Raw genomic sequence first — 21477 nt, forward strand, 5'->3', positions numbered from 1 at the left:
TTCTGGTGCATTTGCCTTCCTACGCCACCCTCAAAGCATTAATGCAAAATAGAGAGAAAGGCATTTTATAATCATTTGAATGAAATTGCTTTGTTTTGATTTAGGCTATTGGTCTGTGAGCATCTGCAAGGGGGGCTGTCACTCCCTCTTCCCTGGGATGAACCACAATCACTAGATTCCCATCTTTTTTTCTTTTTTTAAAGGGTATAGTTATATAGAGCTATATAGAATCCCACCCCTTCCCCAAGAGCTAGGGGCAAGTAACAATATATTTATTAATCTGCCATGCCTCTGGAAATTATATAGCTACAGTATTATAAACAAAAGCCCTTTGTATCACTTCAGGAAGAAAACGCAGCTCGGGCTTTCAGCAGGGAAGAATTCAAAGTATAAGCATTTTTTTTAATGGCTTGAAAGCACTCAACAGCAGCGAAGGATAAGGATCTTAGCTTGCATACGTAAACACTGCACAAGGAGAGCCCGGCAGCTGCTCTGGATGAATTAGCCTGGCAGAGAAGCATGGTTTGTATCCCCGCCCGCAATGACGTCCCGAAATGGCGCAATCGCCATTCGCGAAAGCTGATTGCCTAACTCTCTCCCTCGGAAGGACAACACCTCCCGGCCTGCCTCTCTACCAACCCCCGCTCTCCACGAGGCCCCTTCGCAACGGCAGCCGCCTACAACTCCCAAGCGGGGCAGCGGGCCCTCCATCCGCGTCCAGCAAAGGCGTTCAAACCGCGGCCTCTGGCGCGTTGCCTTCTGGGAGTCGCAGTCCGCAAGCCGGTTGGCGAGAAAGGGGGCTTTGCGCAGCCGCAGCCGCCTTCTCCGCGGCTCCTCCTCAGGGAAGTAGCGCCGCCATTTTCTCTGGCGGACTGAAGCGAGCGTCGCGTCCGCGCACGGAAGGTAAGCGAGTTTAGTTGGACGCTGGCACCGCCGGCGAGTGCGCGGTTTTCCTCACCCGGGAGAGGGGCCGAGCCGGAGCAGGGGCGGTTGGGAGAGCGAGGCGACCCGTGGCGTCGGGGGATAAGAGCCAGCGGGCTCCGTTTTATCTGCTGTGGTAAACGGAGCGGAGCCAGGCTGCGAGGCCGAAGCTCCGCCTTGCCTGGGCCCTGCGCGGCGCCCGTTCCCTGCATTGGGTCCCGGGTGAGGACTCCCTCTCCCCATCCCCCCCCCAGGCGCCCCCTCGTCTTCGTCTCCACTTCTCTCGAGCATCTGCCGTTAAGACACTCGTTCTTTTTCCCTTCCCTTTTCCCTCCCTGCCTTCTGCTCCCGAATCGCTTTTGCATCTCTCCAGATCGGGCCTTGCAAGCGCATCTCAGCAGCCGAACTTTTCATCCATTTCCACTCAGAAGGTAATGATTGAGACGGACGATAAAGGAGCACATTTGTTTTTGTTTTTAACCCTCCTTACTATCTCCCTCTCTGGACATTTATATTTTTATGTGCACGCGAAATGTCTTTATTATTCCGCCCCCGCCCCCCTTTTTTTTTGGTAGGTATGTCTTGAAAAGGAGGCTGAACGGCCTCTGATGCAGGACATCATGAATCCTAAACTTGTTATCTGCTAAGGTGTTGCCTTATCTACTACCAGCTTCTTCTGGTGGAGCGTAGTGGCTTTTGAGTTACACAAGAGCTCAGCTTGAAGGGTTTCAATGCTCCAACACCAGTGGGAGTTGGCGCCAAGTGAGAGATGGTTTTAATTATTTATTTCTATGCAGTGGATGTTTGACTACATGTTTTGAGAGTGTGCATTGGGTACATTTGTGATAAAACTATACTCTAAAGTTGTTTGCATCTATATTGGCGTGATAGAGTGTTTTAAGAAATATGTTTTAAACACTGTCCTCAGTTGTCTCTTCTGCCCAACATCTGTGGGACTGAATTTTAGTATTGATATAATAAAATACCTAACGTGAACACAAAAACTTTATTTTTTTTGCAGCTTAGGCTAAAATGAGTGGCTGTCGTGTCTTCGTTGGACGTCTAAGTCCACATGCTCGGGAGCGAGATGTGGAGAAATTTTTCAAGGGATATGGCCGTATACGTGAAATCAATCTGAAAAACGGCTTTGGTTTTGTGGTAGGTATATTCATATTTAAATATTTTCCTCCCAATCTAGATGACTGTAGGCAGTTACATTGTAACATACAAATCACAGGAAATCTGATTAGGCAAAATATCAGAAATGTTAAACTTCCATCTTCTCTTTAACCTTTTAGATCTTTCTGTAAATGGCTCTTAATATGTGCAGACTTCCTCTTTGAAATTGCTAATATGGTAAAATGGAAGGCTGCTTTTTAGGTAAGAATGAACTAAATTAGCTTTGCAATTAATCATAGCCGTAGGTTGTATATGCCATGGTTCCGTCACCTGAGCCTCTCCCTCCAACCCAACATTTCTCTCTGCTGCCATTACATTTTCCTTCCTACCCCAAACTCGTAAGAAAAATAAAAATATGGAACTTAAACTTAAGGTAAATACTCAGGATGGTTGGTTAACGCTCAAAGTTTTAAGTCGGGGAGGGAAGGGGGAAACTGACAGCTTTCTTAATAGAGGTGAACTAGCCAGGTTTGTATGGTTCTCTTTTTGTACTGGAATTCTCTGTTACAAAACAAGAGAACATACTCTGAACACAAATTACTTACATCTTGAGGGCTTCTTATTATTCAGAAATTCCAGCAACCATTAGGTGATTCTTCTTTCAATGAGAAGCACAAAAGGGTTGGTGGGACTCATGTCGTCTTCCTGACCCATGCTATCAAGCAAGAGGAGAGAGGAACACAGAAAGAAAAGCAGCAGTCTTCTTTTCTGTATTTGCCTATCCAAGCAAACTTAGTGGGGCTGTGGGGATTTGCATTTTCTCTTCTCTTGCTAGGCAAGCTAGGCAACTTGCCCCTTTGCATCTGCCTAGCTGGGGTAAAGGATACTTGGATTCTTTCTTCCTTTCTCTGAAATAGACAGATAGGGAACAAAAGTCCACCCAACTAGTGCACATCCTACCAAACAGAGGATGATAAAGTTCCATTTTGGGGGCAGCATGTGTGACTTTATTCCCCTACTCAACAAGCAGGAGACAGGGAACCTAGCTTGCAGCTGTTTTTCCCATGCAGGAGGGGAGAGAAGTAGTTCCATGTGCCACCTCCAAAATGATAGGTAAACAGCAGAAATCTAGTTATTTCCCCTTTTCTGCAAGGCAGGAAGTTGAATCCCACAGATGGGGTATTCAGAGCTCATGAACAGTGTTAGAAACAGAGATGTGAAAGCTAGGAGTTACCGTATTTTTAACCCTATAGGACGCACCGGCCCATAGGACGCACCTAGATTTGGGGGGGGGATAAAGGGGGGGGAATTATTTCCCCCACCCACCCAGGCACGGGGCTGGGGCGGGGGAAGTCCGAGGCCCCCAGAACAGGAGCCAGAGTGATGCCAAAGCTGAGCGCAGCTTCAGCATCACTCTTGGAGCTTGTGCAACCTTCGGGAGCCCGGCGTGGCTTCACGCCGGGCTCCCTAGGGCTGCGCAGAGCTTTCTGAAGCCTGGAGAGGGAGGGGTCGGTGCGCACCGACCCCTGTCGCTCACAGGCTTCAGCAAAAGCCTGTATTCGCCCCATAGGACACACACACATTTCCCCTTCATTTTTGGAGGGGAAAAAGTGCGTCCTATAGGGCGGAAAATGCGGTAAATGGCACCTTAAGCCTAAGGTTATGGGCGCCACAACAGAATGTCTAGGTAGGTGTTTTTTATACAAAGCTGGAAATGAATGAACTGCAGCAAAAAAATCATATATTCATTTTCCATATGGTTTCATCCTCATCTGAAGACTGCAAAAAACAAAGCTATACTTCCTGCCCGCCCTCCTAATATTCTTATGTGGGTCACTCCAGTCTTCAGAGAGTGGCTGGAAGTGGGGAGACAGAAAAAGGTCTTCCTTTCTTTCCACTTTGCAGACAAGCCCTGGATTCTTCCTACACCCCCTTTCCTTCATATAAATAAATCTTTTTGGCACCACAATTAGCACACATTACAGGCCTATACAACTGATGGCAGAGTCATCCACCTTGAGTGTCCAGTTCACAAACCTAAGGCTTCATTGTCCTTCAATGATCCCACTCCAAAATTGGTTTCGATTTTAAGCATCACAGTGAGAGAGTGAGGTAGATAACACTTTAAAATGCACTACTTAAACCAAACCTATTTAAATCAATCTGCAAAACTGCCTTTCTGTAAGGCCAGCTGAGAGGTGGAACCTCTCAGCTTGCCTGTAATGATCTCTTGGAAGTCCAACAGGGAGGATTTTCTCCTCCCATGCCCTCAGTGCCAGCAGTGGCAGTTTTAATCTTAAATATTAGGTGCAGCACTGCACCCAGATCTCAGCAACTGCTTACACTAATGAAATTCCCTGTCACAAAACGTGCCTAGAACAACGGGAGTTTTGAACGCTGGTTATGGAGGTTGCATACGTAGGCTGCGTTCACCCATCACAATAAGTAAGGGTTGATGGATTATAATGGTGTACTGTGAATGTGCACTGTGCTGGTACCTGCAGCCTGATGTCTCCCACTTCACTTATCTCTTGACATGAGAGAGAAAGGGAAACCAGGAAGCTGCAGTTGTTGTGACTTCAGATATGGGATCCTGATTTGTCGTTTCCAAACAAGGCAGCATCACTGCAGGCCTTTGTTGGCTTGCAGATCCTGACTTGTTTGGAATCTACAAACCAAGGTCTCTAGTTAGATATCACAGAAAGCCAAGCTTATCTACAGGTTCATGGGTTACTTCTCCACTCACATCAGGAAAAGCAGTCAGGCTTAATGTACCACCACATTGCTCGCTCACCATGAATCATAAGCAAATCTGGCTTCTTGTGGGAACACTGACATGGTTGTCTTGCATGGAGGCAATATTTACTTGCCCATATTTTCTTTTGAGCATAAGTCTAAATCACAGCAGCAAACAGCAGAACTAATGCTTTATTCAACCTGCATGCCATTATGCAGAATGTACAGTTCTCCAAAGCTTGCCAATTAACTTCAGGCATAGGTGGATGAAGTGGGAAGCATAGGAAAATATCAGGTGTTTTTGTAGTCCCAGACCACTCTGTTAGGCAGGTGTAGCATATTGTGTGAGGCTGTTTGGTCTGAAGACTGATAGGAATTCATCACTAAACCACTTCTTCTCATCCTGTGTGATTTGACAGCATGACATGACAGCATAGGTGTGCATGCTGCTGGACACAGTCAACCTGTATCATGAGTCCATGCTCATAATAGCACATCATTTCACCTGTATTTGGCAGATTTCCTATATAATGAACTTGCATCGTACAATGGCATGAGATGTTACAGTAGAGGCAAGCATTCTACTGTATTGGGTGTTTTATTTTATTTTATGTTTTATTGTTTTTCTTATTTAAAATATTTCTACCCTTCCCTATATTTAAATATTTCTTTTAGACTACAGAGCAGACACATGTAGGCTAACTGAACTAATGTTCCACAAATGCCTAAGCAAATAGATGTTTTAGTAATTTAATGGTTAATTAGGTAAGTTTTAATTTGTTATTGAAATGAGTCAGTAGCTTCTGTACCTCAGGGGGGAGGGCATTCCTGACAAGACCCATTGCCATGTTGCCCCAGAAAAGTATCTCCTGCCAGAGGAACACGTAAGATGAACTCCACAGAACTTCAAGCATGGGCAGGCTTGTTCAGGGAGAGATGACCATCCTCTAATTAGTTTCCAAGTTAGGGTTTGCAATAATTGTTAACTTTCTCACATATTCAGTACTCTTGTGCTGATATATACAAGTTGGGTCCAATACATCTTTAGAACCACCTGAGCATGTATAGCCTAGCCCACTCACTAAGATCATCTGGAGGAGCATTGTTAATTGTCCTCTGTGTTACAGAGTCATGACTGTAATAAGCTGGAAAAAGGAATGGAAAAAATCCCCTATTATGGCAATAAGATTTCACTCTTAAAGAACTGAATACATGATTCATTCCTTCTTTTCCTTCTTAGGAATTTGAGGATCACAGAGATGCAGATGATGCTGTTTATGAACTGAATGGTAAAGAACTGTGTAATGAAAGGTAATCTTTAATTATCGTAGAATTGTAGGGTTGGAAGGGACCCTGAGGGCCATCTAGTCCAATCCCCTGCAAAGCACACAACTAATTGCAGATAAATTGCAATTATGTCTGCTGCAAGTAAATTGGATGGTCTGCTGCATTTGATTTTTTTTAAATCTCTAGTGTGCTTCTTGTGGGCACAGAAGGCTGGTAGCAGATCAGGATGCAGGATTACTGCCTTACTTTTTCAACTGCTTTCTTTGAAACTGAAGAGCAGAAAAACTGGTGCCTACTGTTAACAAAAGAGACCTCACAAGAAATAGGGCTTCCTTTGTTTTTGGCAGATTACTAACATCTGTTAATCCTAGATTTGACTCCCTATATTGATCAGAGCATTCTAATTTGTGTAGTTGGTAACCCTACCAAATATACAGTGTTTTGTCAGGGGCAACCTACCCTTTCCTATGCCTATTCAGTTTACATATATGCCTTACTGAGACACTAAAAGGTTATATATTTCATTTTTTCAAGAGAGGCAAGGGGAAAGTTTGCACTCAATAAAATGCTTTTTTTCAGCATCTCAAGAGTGGAACTGGTTTTCCATATGTTGTAGTTTGACCTCTGCCCATCTTTGGGTTTGTTTTATGGCTGACAGCTACCAGCAGCTTCATTCATTTAACTCAGTCTTCAAATACGTTCTAGAGTCAGTTCTTGATAAAAGGGAGGAGTTTTGCAATGAGAAAAGCGAAGTCCTAATTTGCACAACATCCTTGTCTCCCCCATGAAACTATATTCCTGAGCATCATTTGTAATTTACCAAAAGCAACTGGACTAAAATTACTATTGTAATTTCAGAAATAAAGTCATTCTAAGGTTTTTCTGTTTTTACCGAGTTTTCTAGTATTTGTATTAAAGCTACATTGCAAACTTTAAAGAAACACAGGCATCCATAGTTCACTTGCCAGGAACTCTTTGCCAGGATGCCCAGCAGTGTGCATGCATGTGCATACTCTTACTAAACTCATTTGCACTACAGGTTGGAGAAGGTAAGAAATAGGGATATTTTCATGTGCAAGATGTCTTCTCTCTCCAGCATTAGAGTTTGGGAGGGAGTTGGAGTCTTGCCTGTGTATGCAAAGACTTGGTAAGCTAAGAAGAATCAGGCATGTCTCTCCTGCTGCTTCTTAATCATCTTTATTCCCCAGCAGAAATGAGAAAAACACCTGCCACCCCACCCAGCTCCATGTAGATGTAGGGTTGGTGGTAAGCACAGCTATTGCTTTGGCCTTCTAGCTAGCCTCTGTCAACCCCCAAACTAATGCAATTTAAAAGCTGGAAGAAATATGTGATTCTCTCGTATTCAGTCATCTTAAATTGTGTACAATAGATGGATGTATGAGGAAGTTAAGATTTGGCAAAAATGAGAGGTTTTTTTGGTTACACACGTCTGAATAGACAAATATTTACTTGTTTTCAAGTACCTCAAAATAGCTACATTTCATTTATGGAAATGCTTGGAGGAAGATGCCTATTTGCTTTGTGTATGTTTCCAGTAGAAAAAGATTGATGTGCTAAAGAAGCTATGTCTATTTTTCATTTAATATTAATATTTCATTTTCATTTAATATTAAAGGGTTACAATTGAACATGCCAGAGCCCGAAGAGGGGGTAGAGGCAGATACCCACAACGGTTCAATTATTACCAATCCTATGGGGGTGGATCTAGGTAAGAAATATGTTCTTTTTACTGCAAAGTCACTTGTTAAACAGTTAATTTTAGACTATGAACATTCTCCATACACTCAGGATTCTTAACAGTTCACATTTCTAGGGGTAGCTGCATAATATTTTAAGGTGTTCTTAATGAGCTGTGGTTATTTTCCCTACCTTTCATTACCTTTTTAGTAAGACCAATACAAGGAATCTTATGCTAACAATCTTTTTGCTGAATTCCATCTACCACCTTCAACTATAAGAAGGAGAGGTGTGTGCTGTTGAAGTCATTAATTATTGCTGCACCTTGCCTAGTGGGTGTATGGTTAGCACTTGATAGCTTTCATGCCCATTAATATAATTATGATGCACAAGTAGTGTACTCTCATGCCAGCAGCCAGAGTTTGTTATAGTTTGGTTTCAGCCTGTATTACATTGGTTGTGTACAAGCCTTACTGAATGGAATGGGCTTTGTGTGACTAGTGCTTAATGGACTGTGCTCCTCTTTGCTTAACTTTGGCTGGGAGCCTAGGGGACTATAGACAAGAACTACGTGTATAAGTTAGTTGTGCTCCAAGGTCAGTAGAACCTACAACAAAGCAAATATGATGTCTACATAGAAGACACTATAAGGCCAATATTTGTTTGAAATACACAGTCATTATAGAATGTATTTCTGTGATTCATGTCGGACAGTATATGTGGGGAAATAGTACTTTAAAATATGTTTCTCTCACATTAAACTATTTCACTGTGTCTACCACATCTGCTGTTAAGACATCTGTTCATGAAATTGTTTAGACACTGTATTGATAATAATTGCTTTGAAATAAAATTTGCATTTTTGCATTTCATTCAGAGGCAGCCTTCTTGCCGTTCTCGTGCTAAACAGAAACCAAACACATTGGAAACTACTAATTTTGCATATTGAAGTATGCTGTTTAGATTCTCTTTTCTTTAGTGCAGTGATGTTGCTGCAGTAAGAGTGATCCAAGGTCGAGGCTAAAAGTGAACTTTACTAAAGTAGGATATGTGACTGACGTTCATGGGCATCTTGCATGGTAGTTACGTTCATGACATCAGGCACATGGTGCCAGACAAGAAGAGACTACTATTTCCAGTAGTGAAAAGTGGGACTCGGCCTGCCAGTTGGGGGATTCTGGAACTTCTTTTAAATGCTCTGAAGATCTGGATATTCTGAAAATGTGGGGCATTTAGAGGTATGCAAATGAAATGGAGTTGCCTCTGCTTAAATTTCCAAAAGATGCACTTGTTGTTGGTTGAATTTCATATTATATAAAAGAGCCATCATTTGGAGTGGATTTTGGTAGCTAGCCTGAACAAACTAATGTACTGTTCTCCAGTTGTTCATACTAGCACTTTATATTATTTTGGGGTTTGATGACAGTAAGCCAGATCTTTTATTCATGTAAAATTGGGTAGATAGTGCATCAGCTCCCACAGCTTATTGAAGTACTATAGTGCTGTAGTAAGCATGCAGTCTCCACAGCCTCATCCTCCTTGGGTGATTCATGCCTGTATGTTCATCATTTGATGTGTGTTCATAGCATATAGGGACTTTGAAAAATGTTATGTTAGGTGATAGCTTTGAAAGCTGTTTATATGCTGGTTGTTGCACACATGGAGGTCATTGACTGATGAACACACTTGCGTGAACTGCCCCATAGTCATTTAGCATGTGTCTTGCAGTATGTGTATATATTCCACTTGCTTTCCCTATTACACACAATAAGCAACTGCCCGGTAGCCTTTCCCCCCATTTAAATAGAATGCAGTCAAATTTCTAAAACATTTTCTGGTTTACTGAGCAATGTGAAGCAATCTGTCACAGCATAATGCACTTTCATTTTCTGCATGAAGTATAAATGAACAAATAATGGAAAAATGTGTTTCTCTTGTAGCCAGTATGGACCACCTCTTCGTACTGAACATAGGCTTATAGTTGAGAATCTTTCTTCACGTGTTAGCTGGCAGGTGAGTTGGAGTTGACCTTAAATACTTTTTTCCTTCTCAAAAACAAGCCTCCCCCTGAAGGAGACACCATAAAATGTAACTTTGCAGCTAAAGCAGTCGGAACATTTTTATTAAAACTCAGGCTTAAAGTTCTTTGATTTGCTACCAAAAAATAAGCATTTAAGCAGCATGTTTTTATTTTTAAAACTGAAGAGCTGATTAGTGTTTCTTGGACAACTATAATCCTCATCTAATAAGAATTGTGAAAAATCCATTTTAAAACATAATCTTCATAATTAAAGGCATGTCTCAGTGGGAAGGTCTGTAGTTTGTATCTGGCTTCAATAGAATGAACAGAATGACTGCATGGTTAAAAGAACATAATGCAGGAAATTTTATGTATTACTTAATTCTGCCACTATTTGGTTTCCTTGCAAAGACAATGCTTTTTTACTCTTCCTTAACTGTAAGGGGTATATGACTAACATAAACCTGAAAATTTCATGCCACAAATTAGTTTGCTTTTCAGGTGCCCACAGGACCCTTGTCTTAGATCACCAATTTCACATGCAGATTCAAAATATTTATGCTGAAATTGGATAAATGAATCCTCACTTTCAATATTTCAGCTTTCGGGCAGCTGTTTCTGGCATGTTTTCCATGCAAGTGTGGATGTGCTTGGGTAGGGAGAAGCCTATGTATACCATCTTGAGTGAAGATTATTCAAGTATTTTACCAGGTGTATACTGGGAAAAGTTGCTATCATTTGCTAGGTGGTACTTAGTCTGGCAGGTTTACTATACCAAATAATCCCTGAAGTTCATTTTGATTCTACTCTTTAGCAAGGCAGCAAGCCTTCAAAGTACACCAGCTTTTGTTATCATTAGCCAGTGAATCTTCAGCTGCTTCACATACCTTTCATTCTAAATATTTAGTTGTGAAACAAAAAATGAGATTTCATTGAGCCAGTAAAGTAGTGTTGAAAGTAGAATGTATTTTTGTTAGATTTATTTATAATAGGTTTAGGCAAGTAGCATATTGTCAACTTAATAATCTGCTTTACATTAGGTTATTGTAGCCTTCATTTTTAATAATATCTATGTATATCACTTCCTACAAAGTGCAAACTAAAGACTTCTTTTCTGCTCTTTGGCTTGCATGTATGCTAATATTTGTTGAGACCCTGAACAATATTTCACCTATTGACTTCTGGGTATAATGGTTGCATCCACAGTGAAGACTAATTTTTTTTTTTTAAACTGATTCTGGTGTCCTGAGTTCTCTTGTAATTTCCTTTTGACTAGTTGCTGTTGTGCTTAAATGAGGGGCAATTATTACCTCGATCTTAGCACTACTGTCATCAGTGCATGATTTACCTAACCTCAGTTTTGTCTTCATTTTAATTTGTAAATTTCAACATGGGGAATGCCTAGCTTTTTAACAGTGCTCTAAACATGTGTTCGTCAAATAGGGCTTTCTTTGGAACCGGAAGGAAGGAAGGGTAGGAACAGGTTGTAAATAATTGCACAGTTCAGGAGCATGAGTGCTGTCATATAATTGAATAATTGGAGCAAACTATTTAGCATACTGCACAATAGCCTTAGCTGAAAGTAAAGAGACAGGGCTTACTAATATATGAAATAAACCTGAGGCAAGTTAGCCTTTGTTAGCTGATGTAGTGAATTGTAAGAATAATGAAGAACGTAGTGTAGGATGGAGAGGTTCACATGGGTGATGAAGGGAAGCCTGGCATATACATTTGGAGTTCTCTATTTGTGTGGAAATATAGAACTCCACAGTTGAGTCCACTGTAGAACAAAATACATATATTGAACTACTTGTGTAATTTGACAGGATTAAAATTGTTGCTTTTCCAATAAGTTGCTCAGGGCAACCTACAGAGAAGTATAAAACTTGAGATGCATAGGGTACCAGTTTTTCAGTCATTTGACTTATGATCCTGAAGTCTTTTGATATCAACACAGGACTTTTTCCATAGATCAGCATTACAGATCCCTTTTTGCATTTTAGAAAAGTTTTATAAAACAACTGGGTGGGTCTGTGTCTGGCAATTTATTATTAAAGTGCCTAAATTTGAACCAGGTCTCTCTAACTTATATGAGAGAGACATGGGAAGAAATAACTAAAGGGAGGAGAGTTGAGCACACATGAGTCCCGATACGTAGCATTTGTTTTACAAGTAGCTGTGTGGAATGTCCCACTGGGGAAAATCCTGGGTAGGAGTCCAGTGCCACTTCCTTTTAAGAACTACTCAATTGTATCTAGAGGCCATCTCGCTGGGTATTCAGTTTCCAATAGAAGCCAGCCAGATGCCTTCATGCCCTGCTTATTTATTTCTCAGAGGCAAAGAATGTTATTTTATTCCCAATATCAAAAGTATACTGTCTCTAAACATGAAGGTTCCATCTGTCCACTATGAATAGTCTTCCATTTATTTGGTCCCAGACATGTTTCAGTTGTCATTGGTTATAAATGCATGCCACTTTTGTGACGCTTCATTCTGAGACTTATATCTCACAAAATTTCCCAGTACACTTTCTGGTGTTGGTAAATATGCTGTACTTGTATTATCATTTGCAGCCATTGGAAAAGCTCATCAGTTCATTTGAGACCAGCATGTATGTGCTCTGGTGGGCTATGTCTAATACAGCTACACTGATGCTGCCTGGTGGGTGGGTGTATGATGGTGTGGTGCGGTTCTTAATTTAATGGAAAATTCACTGACGTTCACTGATGTGATAGCACTTCCATCGCTGCTTTTAGACTGCTGTTTATGAAAAGCAGCTTGCATGAAGGCACTTCAAACCTTGCCTGGCTCTGCAGAGGTGATATTAAAAATAGCCAGAACCATTTAGTAAGGTACTTCACACAACATCTTGCTGAGTGGAGCAACTTCTGTGTGGTTCTGTTTTGAACATCTACAGTGCTGTATCTAAGTGAATGAATCAGGCTTTTAAGCAAATTAAGGCAAGGCAAGTAAACAAGGTATGTTTCTGTTCTGAACAGCATAAAAGTCATCCCTTTGCCCCTGAGGGTTTTACATCACAAAGCAACATTTTCTGTTCAAATCTGTTTTACTGCCATGATACAAACTACCTGCTGGTTTATGGGAAAGTTGTATATACTTTTGGGATAGGTGAGATTACCATTTGTATGAGAAACACTAAATTATTGCAGGCATTGGTTTATCTCAGAGGTTACTTAGTGCTTACAGAAACATGTTTTCTGAAAACATCATGACTTTATCCTGAGGAGATCCTGGCAAATGTTGTGATCAGAAACAAAAAAATTTGCCATGCTGCTTCCATGGCCATTTCTTTGCCTTCACTAACTAGTACATAATGTATGCCTGGCTTCATCATTTCCATAAGCTTTGAATAGTAACAGGAAACACTTTTTAATGCATCCTTTCCCATATCAATGAAAAGCTGTTTTCAAGGTCCATTGAAATCAGTTTCTGGTTATCTTGTCTACCTTAGTGGGATTTTGAAAACTAATACACATCTGCTCATTGTAGCAGTTGCCCTCAGATAAGTGCCTGTCCTGTTTCTTTTTACTAGCCCTTTAAATTTAGAGCGAAAAGTGGCAGAAGTGTACAACTGTGGGAGCAGTAGCGCAGACAAGGTTGAAGTCGAGCTGGATTGTGTCCTGATGTTCAAAACTTACTAACTAGCATCTCATGTTCCTAGCATGCAACCAAACAAGCTTTAAGATGAGAGTGCATACATTTTCTTTTGAAGGCCAGCACATTCTGGTGTTTAAAAGTGTTCCAATCTCTTCCTTATTGATTATGACTTCTAAAATCTAGAATCCCAGTAACTTTTAATAGCACATAGTTTTTACTGCTGATTTTCCCCTAACGGCTGCAAGTTCTGCATAAGCCTAAAGCTAGGAAACTAGACCCCTTGGCTTTCTGTGGAAAGGTGTTGCTATAAGCTACTTTAGTCTTCTAATCTAAGGTTCTTCTAACGAAGTTCTCAAGAAACATATTTGAGCTATGAACATCTGTACAGACTATTTTGCTTGATGTTTGTAGTGTACGTAATATTACAATAGACAAGAAATCAAATTTCAAATACATGGTATGGTTGTATTTTTAAATTTAGATGCCTGCCTTTATAGGTTTATTCACCTGTACTATCAAAGCTAATTGAATTGCATAAGGATTAATGAAAATGTTTTTTGGCTTTGTCGCCTATTTACTGTGGATATAAACAGTTTGAAGTATTGTGAACATCATTTTGTATTGTATGTTGTGAACTTTGTATTGGGGAGAGTTCAATCCTACAGATGCTGAGTACCCTGATCTTGGCATGTGCAAAACTCTTGTGCTCATTGTGTGATTAGAAATTTCACCATCACTGGATTTTACATGTTAGAGGGTGTGCATGCATAAATGTCAAGCAGAATTTGGGCTGCAGTGCTCAGTATGTTGTAGAATTGAACCCTGCCATGAAAATGTCTGCTGTTAAACTTGTTTCATGTTAGGTTAAAGGCTCAGGTTTTCAGACTGTGTTATTCACATGTTAGTTTGTAAAAACTAAATTGAACTTTATTAAACACTAAATTAATTGAGGCATCCTGTAAACTGTAGCTCAGTTTTAGGCTTTTTGTTTGTATTTTTTTCACAAATATATATCTAACCAAGTTCATTTTGAACCTCTTTTAACAGCCTTGCTTTGGGTTAGCCCTCGTTTCTCTTGTGTGGAGGAGAAAGAACCCAAGAGGTTGGGGTTCCTAGTGGCTGAATTTCTAGGGCTTGGCCTGTTCTGAGTTTTCCCTTTGGTACCCATGACACACCTATCTTGGCGATGTAGATCTTGGTTGGCCCACAGCTCGATTGGCTAGCACAGGTCAACCTCAGGTTCTAGAGCTGCTTCCGGAGACTGTGTCCAGTGCTTTCAGGGTCTCTGGTACATCTCCCTGAAGCACATTGCTATGGTCCATTCCTCTGTCCCTCCCATGTAAGGGAGTTCCTCTTGGTCTGCTAGGCAATTATTGGACAAGCGACTCTTTGCTTAAGGTACCTGCTTATATCATCTGACCACTTGTGGTATGTTGTGGTAAGTAGCCTATGGCTATAAAATGTCAGCTATTCTTTGGGGCACTTTGTAAAGGTTAAGAAATAAGTCATAAACAACTTATTTTAAAATATCTTTTAACACTTAGTTGTGTAGTGTTGCAGCATAGACTCAATCTCAATTACATTAAATGCAAGTCTCTGTTAAAATAACACTGAGGTTGTGACACGAACTGATGAAAGCAGAAAGGTTGTGTTTCTGCCTTTTCACAGCTTGTGACAGAATCTTAGCATTAACTTAATAAAGACATTTGTGTTTAATTTGTATAGACAAGAGGAAGAATGTTTGCAGGCAAACCTTTTAATATACAAGTAAACTGAGACTTCATTTATGATCGAATGCTTGCATTTAATAACACCATTTGTGACATAGTTAATATATGTGGTAATCCTTTAAATGGTATGTTATATTGCCATATCTGAGTGATGTGATTAGCTTAATTTTTCTCATTATAGCTGTAATATATGGGAGTTTACTATAATTGTTAGCCATAACAAGGAGACCTGTTTAAACACGATTTCTTTAGTTCTATGCATCATTTTCTAAGCTGAACTGTGACTTTTACTGCAGGATTTGAAAGACTTCATGAGAAAGGCTGGAGAAGTTACCTTTGTAGATGCACACAGAAACAATCCAAATGAAGGGTAAGATTTGAACTTTGCACCCAAGGTAGTTAGCTTGATTGGTTCCAAACGCAGTGACAGTGGTGTTGCAACATACACAGGATCAGTAGAATAAAATGAAGCACTATACTCCTGTGCACTTCTATTTCCAGATTGGTTGCCTAGGCAACCATGCCACATTCTATTTGGCTAGGAATAAGTGATCATGTGGAAGTTCGAAGGAAGGTACAAGGAGCTTTATTTCACAATCTGGAATTAAGGGTTTGGGAAATTCACACCATTGTTTACTATAACACTGTTAATTTGATTATGAGCATTGAAGGAGGGCAGGATCATTGCTCTTCGGTAATCTAAGTAGAAAATAAGCTCTATAATTTTTGAACTTAAATGTCAATTTTGTTTTGGCTGTGCAGTGTGGTGGAGTTTGCATCATCCAGTGACATGAAGAGTGCATTGGACAAGTTGGATGGCAGCGAGTTGAATGGGCGCAGAATTAAGCTAATTGAAGATCGCAAAAGGCGCAGGTATGTCACCATATATGAAGATCTGATGGACTTGGCAAGAAACATGGCAATCAGGGCAGAGGGTGGGAAGCAAGATGTTAGGAAAATGTTGCTGCCCCAAACCTTCTCAAGGTACGATTGAACTGGATCTCTGCCCAAGTATTTCCATGATGGGAGCCACAGGTAGTGACAAAGAATGCAGGGTGACAACACTTTGTATAAACAAATAATTTCTAAATTTTATAACTTTATGGAGATAGCCAGAGTGATCCCCTCCCCAGGTTTGCTAGACTCCCACTCCCATAAGCCCCAGCCAGCATGGTCAATTGGCAGGAAAGGGAGATGGAGGACACCACCTTGGCGACCCCAGTGTATTTAGTTAGAGAAATTAGAATGAGAGAAATTGGAGTACAGACTGAGGGATCTGTATTATGCCTGCTTTCTACACTAAGCAAGCTTGTTTACTGTACAGTGGCACTCAGATAGGGATCAAAAAAGAGCCTTGAAATTCTCAAGATTTTTTGTAGACTTTTAAGTATGAGAGGGAGTCAGGGTGAAAAAGCTACTTTGGGCTGCAACATTGCCTGTTGGATGAACAGAAGTCAAAAGTTCCATGTTTCTCTACCGTTAGAGGAGAAATACCACTATAGATGGCATTTTAAAAGACTGCCCAGTTGTGTAGTGTGAATATGCAAGACTGGATACAAAAAAAGATACTTATGAATACTGGATATAGACTGTCATAAGATCTGTTCATTCTTTATCAGAAGCAGATCCCGTTCACGGAGTTATTCAAGATCTCGCAGCAAGTCTAGATCTGCAAGATCTTCCAAGTCAACAAGCAAGTCTCGTTCTCGAAGCCGTACCCCTGAAAAGAGAGGCTCTCGAAGCCGCACACCTGAAAGGAAGGGCTCAGAGAAAAACCACCACTCCGGCCCGCAAAATTCCTCTCCATCTCCTCCCCCAGCCAAGAAAAGGTCTCGCTCTAGGTCGAGCTCTGCTGAAAGCCGCAGTTAAGGTATTTTGAGAGGTGTATAAATATTTCATTTCTAAGTCAAATTTTCTACAAGCCTGAATAAGATGCAAATGGGGGTGGGGGGAGGGACAATTCATCAGGTGAGCATAGACCTCTGAAGAGAGTATGTAAACTTGCCCTCTTTATAGAGTTAGATAAATTGTAACCAATAATAAAAGCAATTTAAATCGGCAAATTATAATTACCCACATGTACTATGTACTTCTCTAGGTGAAGCCTTACTGACTCAAGCAGTACACATATGGGAGTTTTGTTCTTATTGTTGAATATGATAAATTTAAGACATGGACTGTGGTGCCACTTTTCAGAGTCCTTTGGCTGTGCTTCTTATTTGCACATAGAATATATTCTAGTTAACATTGAATAAATCACCATGGATAGTTCAGCTGACTATTAACATGCTGTTTTGAAAAGTCCCATGCAACTTCCCAATATACAGTTATCCTTTAGTAGTGCACATGTGGGTATCTGAATTGTGAAGGAATAATTTTTCCTTATTCTTAACGAGTATTTACATTTAAAGTAGCAAGCCAGGGAATGTGTTTTAATGTGTTATCTGGTTAAGCAGATGCTGCTGTGAAATTTTTAATGCTACTTTAGAGTAAGGTCTAGTCAAGAAGTACATCTTCCACACCAAATTTTATCTGGACAGGGTACAACGTTTCATAACCCACTTCATGATATAAAAAAATCAAAACGTAACGGATACTTTAATGCAGCAACTTAGAGTATTTAACCTGGCAATCTTGCCAAGGCATTGTTTTACAGAGATACCCTTTGTGAAATAAAAATACACCAGTTTTACTGAAGTTATTATTTTAATATTACAAAGAGAGCGACCAGAGTGTGACACTTAAATACTGCAGGTACATGTAGTATCAGAAGCAGTAAATTGTCAGATTTAATAGGGGAAGGTTATTTTCAAACTGTCAAAACAAATTTCCAGTCAAGCTTTATGTAATGTGAATTTATTAATGCTAAAGTGTAAAAGGGCATTTTCCTTAGGTTTACAAAACATGATTTTGTTTTTGTTAGTAAGTAGTACTCTGTTAATCTTTAACAACTTTGTGATCACTAAACTATCTGGCTTCCACATACCTAAATGAGGGAATCTGCTTCAAATATTTGTAAACTGAACCCTAAAATGTTTAAATGTATTGGTGTGATACAGTAAATACAATAAATGTTTCTCCCCTGCTTACTGCAGCTTCAGCGGTCTTTCTGTGTTGCTCATTAAAGCTAAGTTTGTAAACTTTTTTCTTTGTTAGCAACAGTTTTATTTTCAATAAAATTGATACATAATAAAATGTTACTTTGTTGGATCATTGTTCAGACTCATTACCAAACAGAGTTACTCCTCTCCAGTGTTTATTTCCATTATCTTGGATTAAATAATTTTGAAAGATTAGGGGAGGTGTGTTTATCCGTGTAAGAAAAATACTTGCTTATAATAATTGAGTCCCAGCCTGAATACCCATAACACTCCAGGATTAACTTTTTTTAAAGTGCTCTGTTTGTTATACACACTACAGGAAACTCATTTTTTACCAGTATCTCAGTTTATGGCTATAGACATCTGCATGTAACACATGAGCTAGTGAATGCATCGTGACATCTCTCTCTTACCATTTAAAAGCACTTTATGGGTTAACTGTTTTCATCGGTGTCATTTCCTTATTGGAAATTGATATGCACACTGCTACTATTAATAGAAAAAAAGCTGGGGGTACCTCTTTCTTTTCTCCATTGTACCTAAGAGTAGCAAGGAGGGTGGTTTAATCCCATTCCCAACCTGCAAAACTTGATCCCAAGGGAAGTTGAGGTACCTGCTTATAATGTCTGGTGCCTTCAATTGAGGATTCAGTGTTGTTCCCAGTGGACTCCTAATTCAGAACAATGATACCTTCTAGCCCTCTTCGCGTATGTACTCTTCCCCCGTCCCCTTCATGTGTTGAGCAGGACATATGCAAGGAACACAAACAGTGATCCCGGTCATATGGCGCGTCTACATATACAAATGTGTGCTCCTTCATATACAGTGGTACCTTGGGTTAAGAACTGAATTTGTTCTGGAGATTGTTCTTAACCTGAAACTGTTCTTAACCTGAAGCACCACTTTAGCTAATGGGGCCTCCTGCTGCTGCTGTGCCACCGCTGCATGATTTCTGTTCTCATCCTGAAACAAAGTTCTTAACCCGAGGTACTATTTCTGGGTTAGCGGAGTCTGTAACCTGAAGCGTCTGTAACCCGAGATACCACTGTATATCACTCAATTTGTGGATAACGCCTGGGCCCACCACACATTAGTATGTCAGCTGCAGTGTTTTGGGGTGTTCTCCTGGGGTTGGAAAGGGGTTAGTTTAACTTCTGGTTAAAATGGAATTGCTGTGTTGTGAAATGTCTGTATAAAAAGTGTCACCAACATGAAAAGTTTGGAATGCTCTGCTTTAGAAGTCGCTGAACTCTACCTTCCATCAGCACCAGCCAGTAATCCGGAATGGATAGGATGTAGTCCATCTGTTGTTGATGTCACTGCCAGAGAGAAGGTATCTGAATTTTGCGCAGGGTCTTCCCCTCCAGAGAACCATAAAATGCTTGATGTATCTAACAGGGTGGCTAATTTTTTTCAAATCACACTAACCCCTTTTGCAAATCAGATTGGAAATATGTTGAGTCAATTGCTTTTTTAGAACCTAGAACCTGCTGTACTGCAGGATTATGAATTTAAAAGGTGGCTTTCTTCTAATCATGCAAATATAACCAGGATATTGAACACTGAAGATTTAACATTAATTCTCCCTTTGGAAAACTTTCTTGAGTTGAGGCTTTTTTCAACATACCTATGATACGCACATCTTTCTCAAACTTCTACAACTTTTAGTTCGAATACTTGCTTTGTAAATCTGTGCAGGCTTTGCACTTCTTTTCAGTAAAGCAATTGTGTGGATTTTAATTACCAAAGCTGACAGCTTATTTTGTTAAAAACAGCAATAAGGCTGATTTTCCACCTAGGAGTGGGAGGTTTGCACTGAGGGGAAGCTGTGCTGAACAATTTACACCACTAGGGGATGCTCTTGATTTTTTTTCTAGGCAATTCTTTCTTTTGGCCTGGATTTAGGTACATAAATCCAGAGTTGGTTTTAGGTTTCAGATATATATCAGGTACCTAGAATCCTGGAATCTCATGTATATATAAAATTTAGAGAGGAGGTAAAAATGCAAGAAGTAATGGATGGTTTTTATAGAAAGCTGTTTTGGGAGTACGCGGCAAATAAACCATTAATATGAAAGGCCTGAGTGAAAATCAATTTTGTTTGGGTGAAATCTAAAGGCACATTTCAGTCACTAGATGGCGTTCATGCTGCAGCTGACTGATCACTATTGCTATAACTCTTTAAAAATAGCATGCAGGCTGTAAAGTTCACCAGTTCTGTTACAAGAGTTTTAAAAAATGACCCAAAGTCAGGTCCCATGGATGGCAATAGGAGAATTAGCCACATGCTTAACTTTGGCTGGACTGCTGCACTATATATTTGTACATGTGCACATACAGCCTGGTTCTGTTTGTGTTGACTCCAAAGTTCATCAGTAACCAAGTTCAATGGGGCTTGCTTCCAAGTATAGGATTCTAGCAAACGTACTTTGACCCAAGTCCTCCTGAGTTCAGTAGAGCTCCCTTCCAAGAAACGCACTGTGAGAAAGGCATATATAAAGTTGTAGTTTGACTGGTCTTGGACCTAAATTAGACATGGTGTTAATTATGTAAATGCAGTTCCCAAACTAAAGCACTTCACACAACACTGTTGGGATCTGGGGCAGAGTCTTGCCTCTCCGATGCTCAGAAAAGCTTTTCTATTTGAATGTAATTAAGGCTGTTGCTTATCTGAAATTCAGTGGTGGGAACTGCAGTGGTGAAATTGCCACACCTTCACTCCTCAAAGCTTAGTGTAAGGTTGTTGTCTGATGGTTCTAGGTCATAAAGGATTTGCTAGAGTACTAGAAACAAGTTTCTTAATCCAGCTCTGCATGTGTGATGTTAGGGTGGCTGGGACTTGTTGCTTTCTTCAGTATGGCATCCTCTTGATTGTGCTCAGCTTCCTATCTGTGGCCCAGCTACTCCCTAGAACGTTCTGTCGCGGAAGCTCTCTGTGTATTTGGTCATAAGTTTAAACCACTGGGGGATATCCCACAGCAATGAGCTTTGACAATTTCTCAGGAGCTCTCCCTCTTTTCCTGCTGTGGTTGGCTCATAATACAATTCTTGCCTCACCTTGTCCTGACCCTGCAAGCCATGTCTTGAATTACTCGAATCTGTCCTGGCTGAAATGTATTTCTGCCCAGTCCCAAGTCCTTCAAATCGTCTTGTTCACTCATTTGGCTTGATATTTATCCTTGCTTTCCAAACAGGTCTTCTCTTTTAAGTCTCCTGTTGAAGATTTGCTACAACAGGTAACGGGCTT

The 21477-nt window shown here is 40.4% G+C and overlaps 1 protein-coding gene across 2 annotated transcripts; it reads left to right on the forward strand.

Annotated features, from left to right (window-relative positions):
* Positions 1-756: 756 nt before the first annotated feature.
* On the forward strand, positions 757-18324 carry LOC310848600 (serine/arginine-rich splicing factor 5-like). Of its 2 annotated transcripts, none has more exons than XM_083747926.1 (9): positions 757-903; positions 1295-1352; positions 1943-2079; positions 6017-6087; positions 7700-7792; positions 9702-9774; positions 15426-15499; positions 15892-16002; positions 16749-18324. In XM_083747926.1, the coding sequence occupies exons 3-9, from the start codon at positions 1954-1956 to the stop codon at positions 16996-16998; spliced, it is 798 nt and encodes a 265-aa protein (XP_083604052.1). In that variant the 5' UTR covers positions 757-903; positions 1295-1352; positions 1943-1953; the 3' UTR covers positions 16999-18324. The 2 variants fall into 2 exon arrangements, with proteins under 2 accessions (XP_083604052.1, XP_083604053.1); XM_083747927.1 differs by having other exon boundaries at positions 902-1143.
* The last annotated feature ends 3153 nt before the right edge of the window (positions 18325-21477 follow it).

The sequence above is a fragment of the Podarcis gaigeae genome (assembly GCF_964106915.1).
Source record: "Podarcis gaigeae genome assembly, chromosome: 1".
NCBI classification, from domain to species: Eukaryota; Metazoa; Chordata; class Lepidosauria; order Squamata; family Lacertidae; genus Podarcis; species Podarcis gaigeae.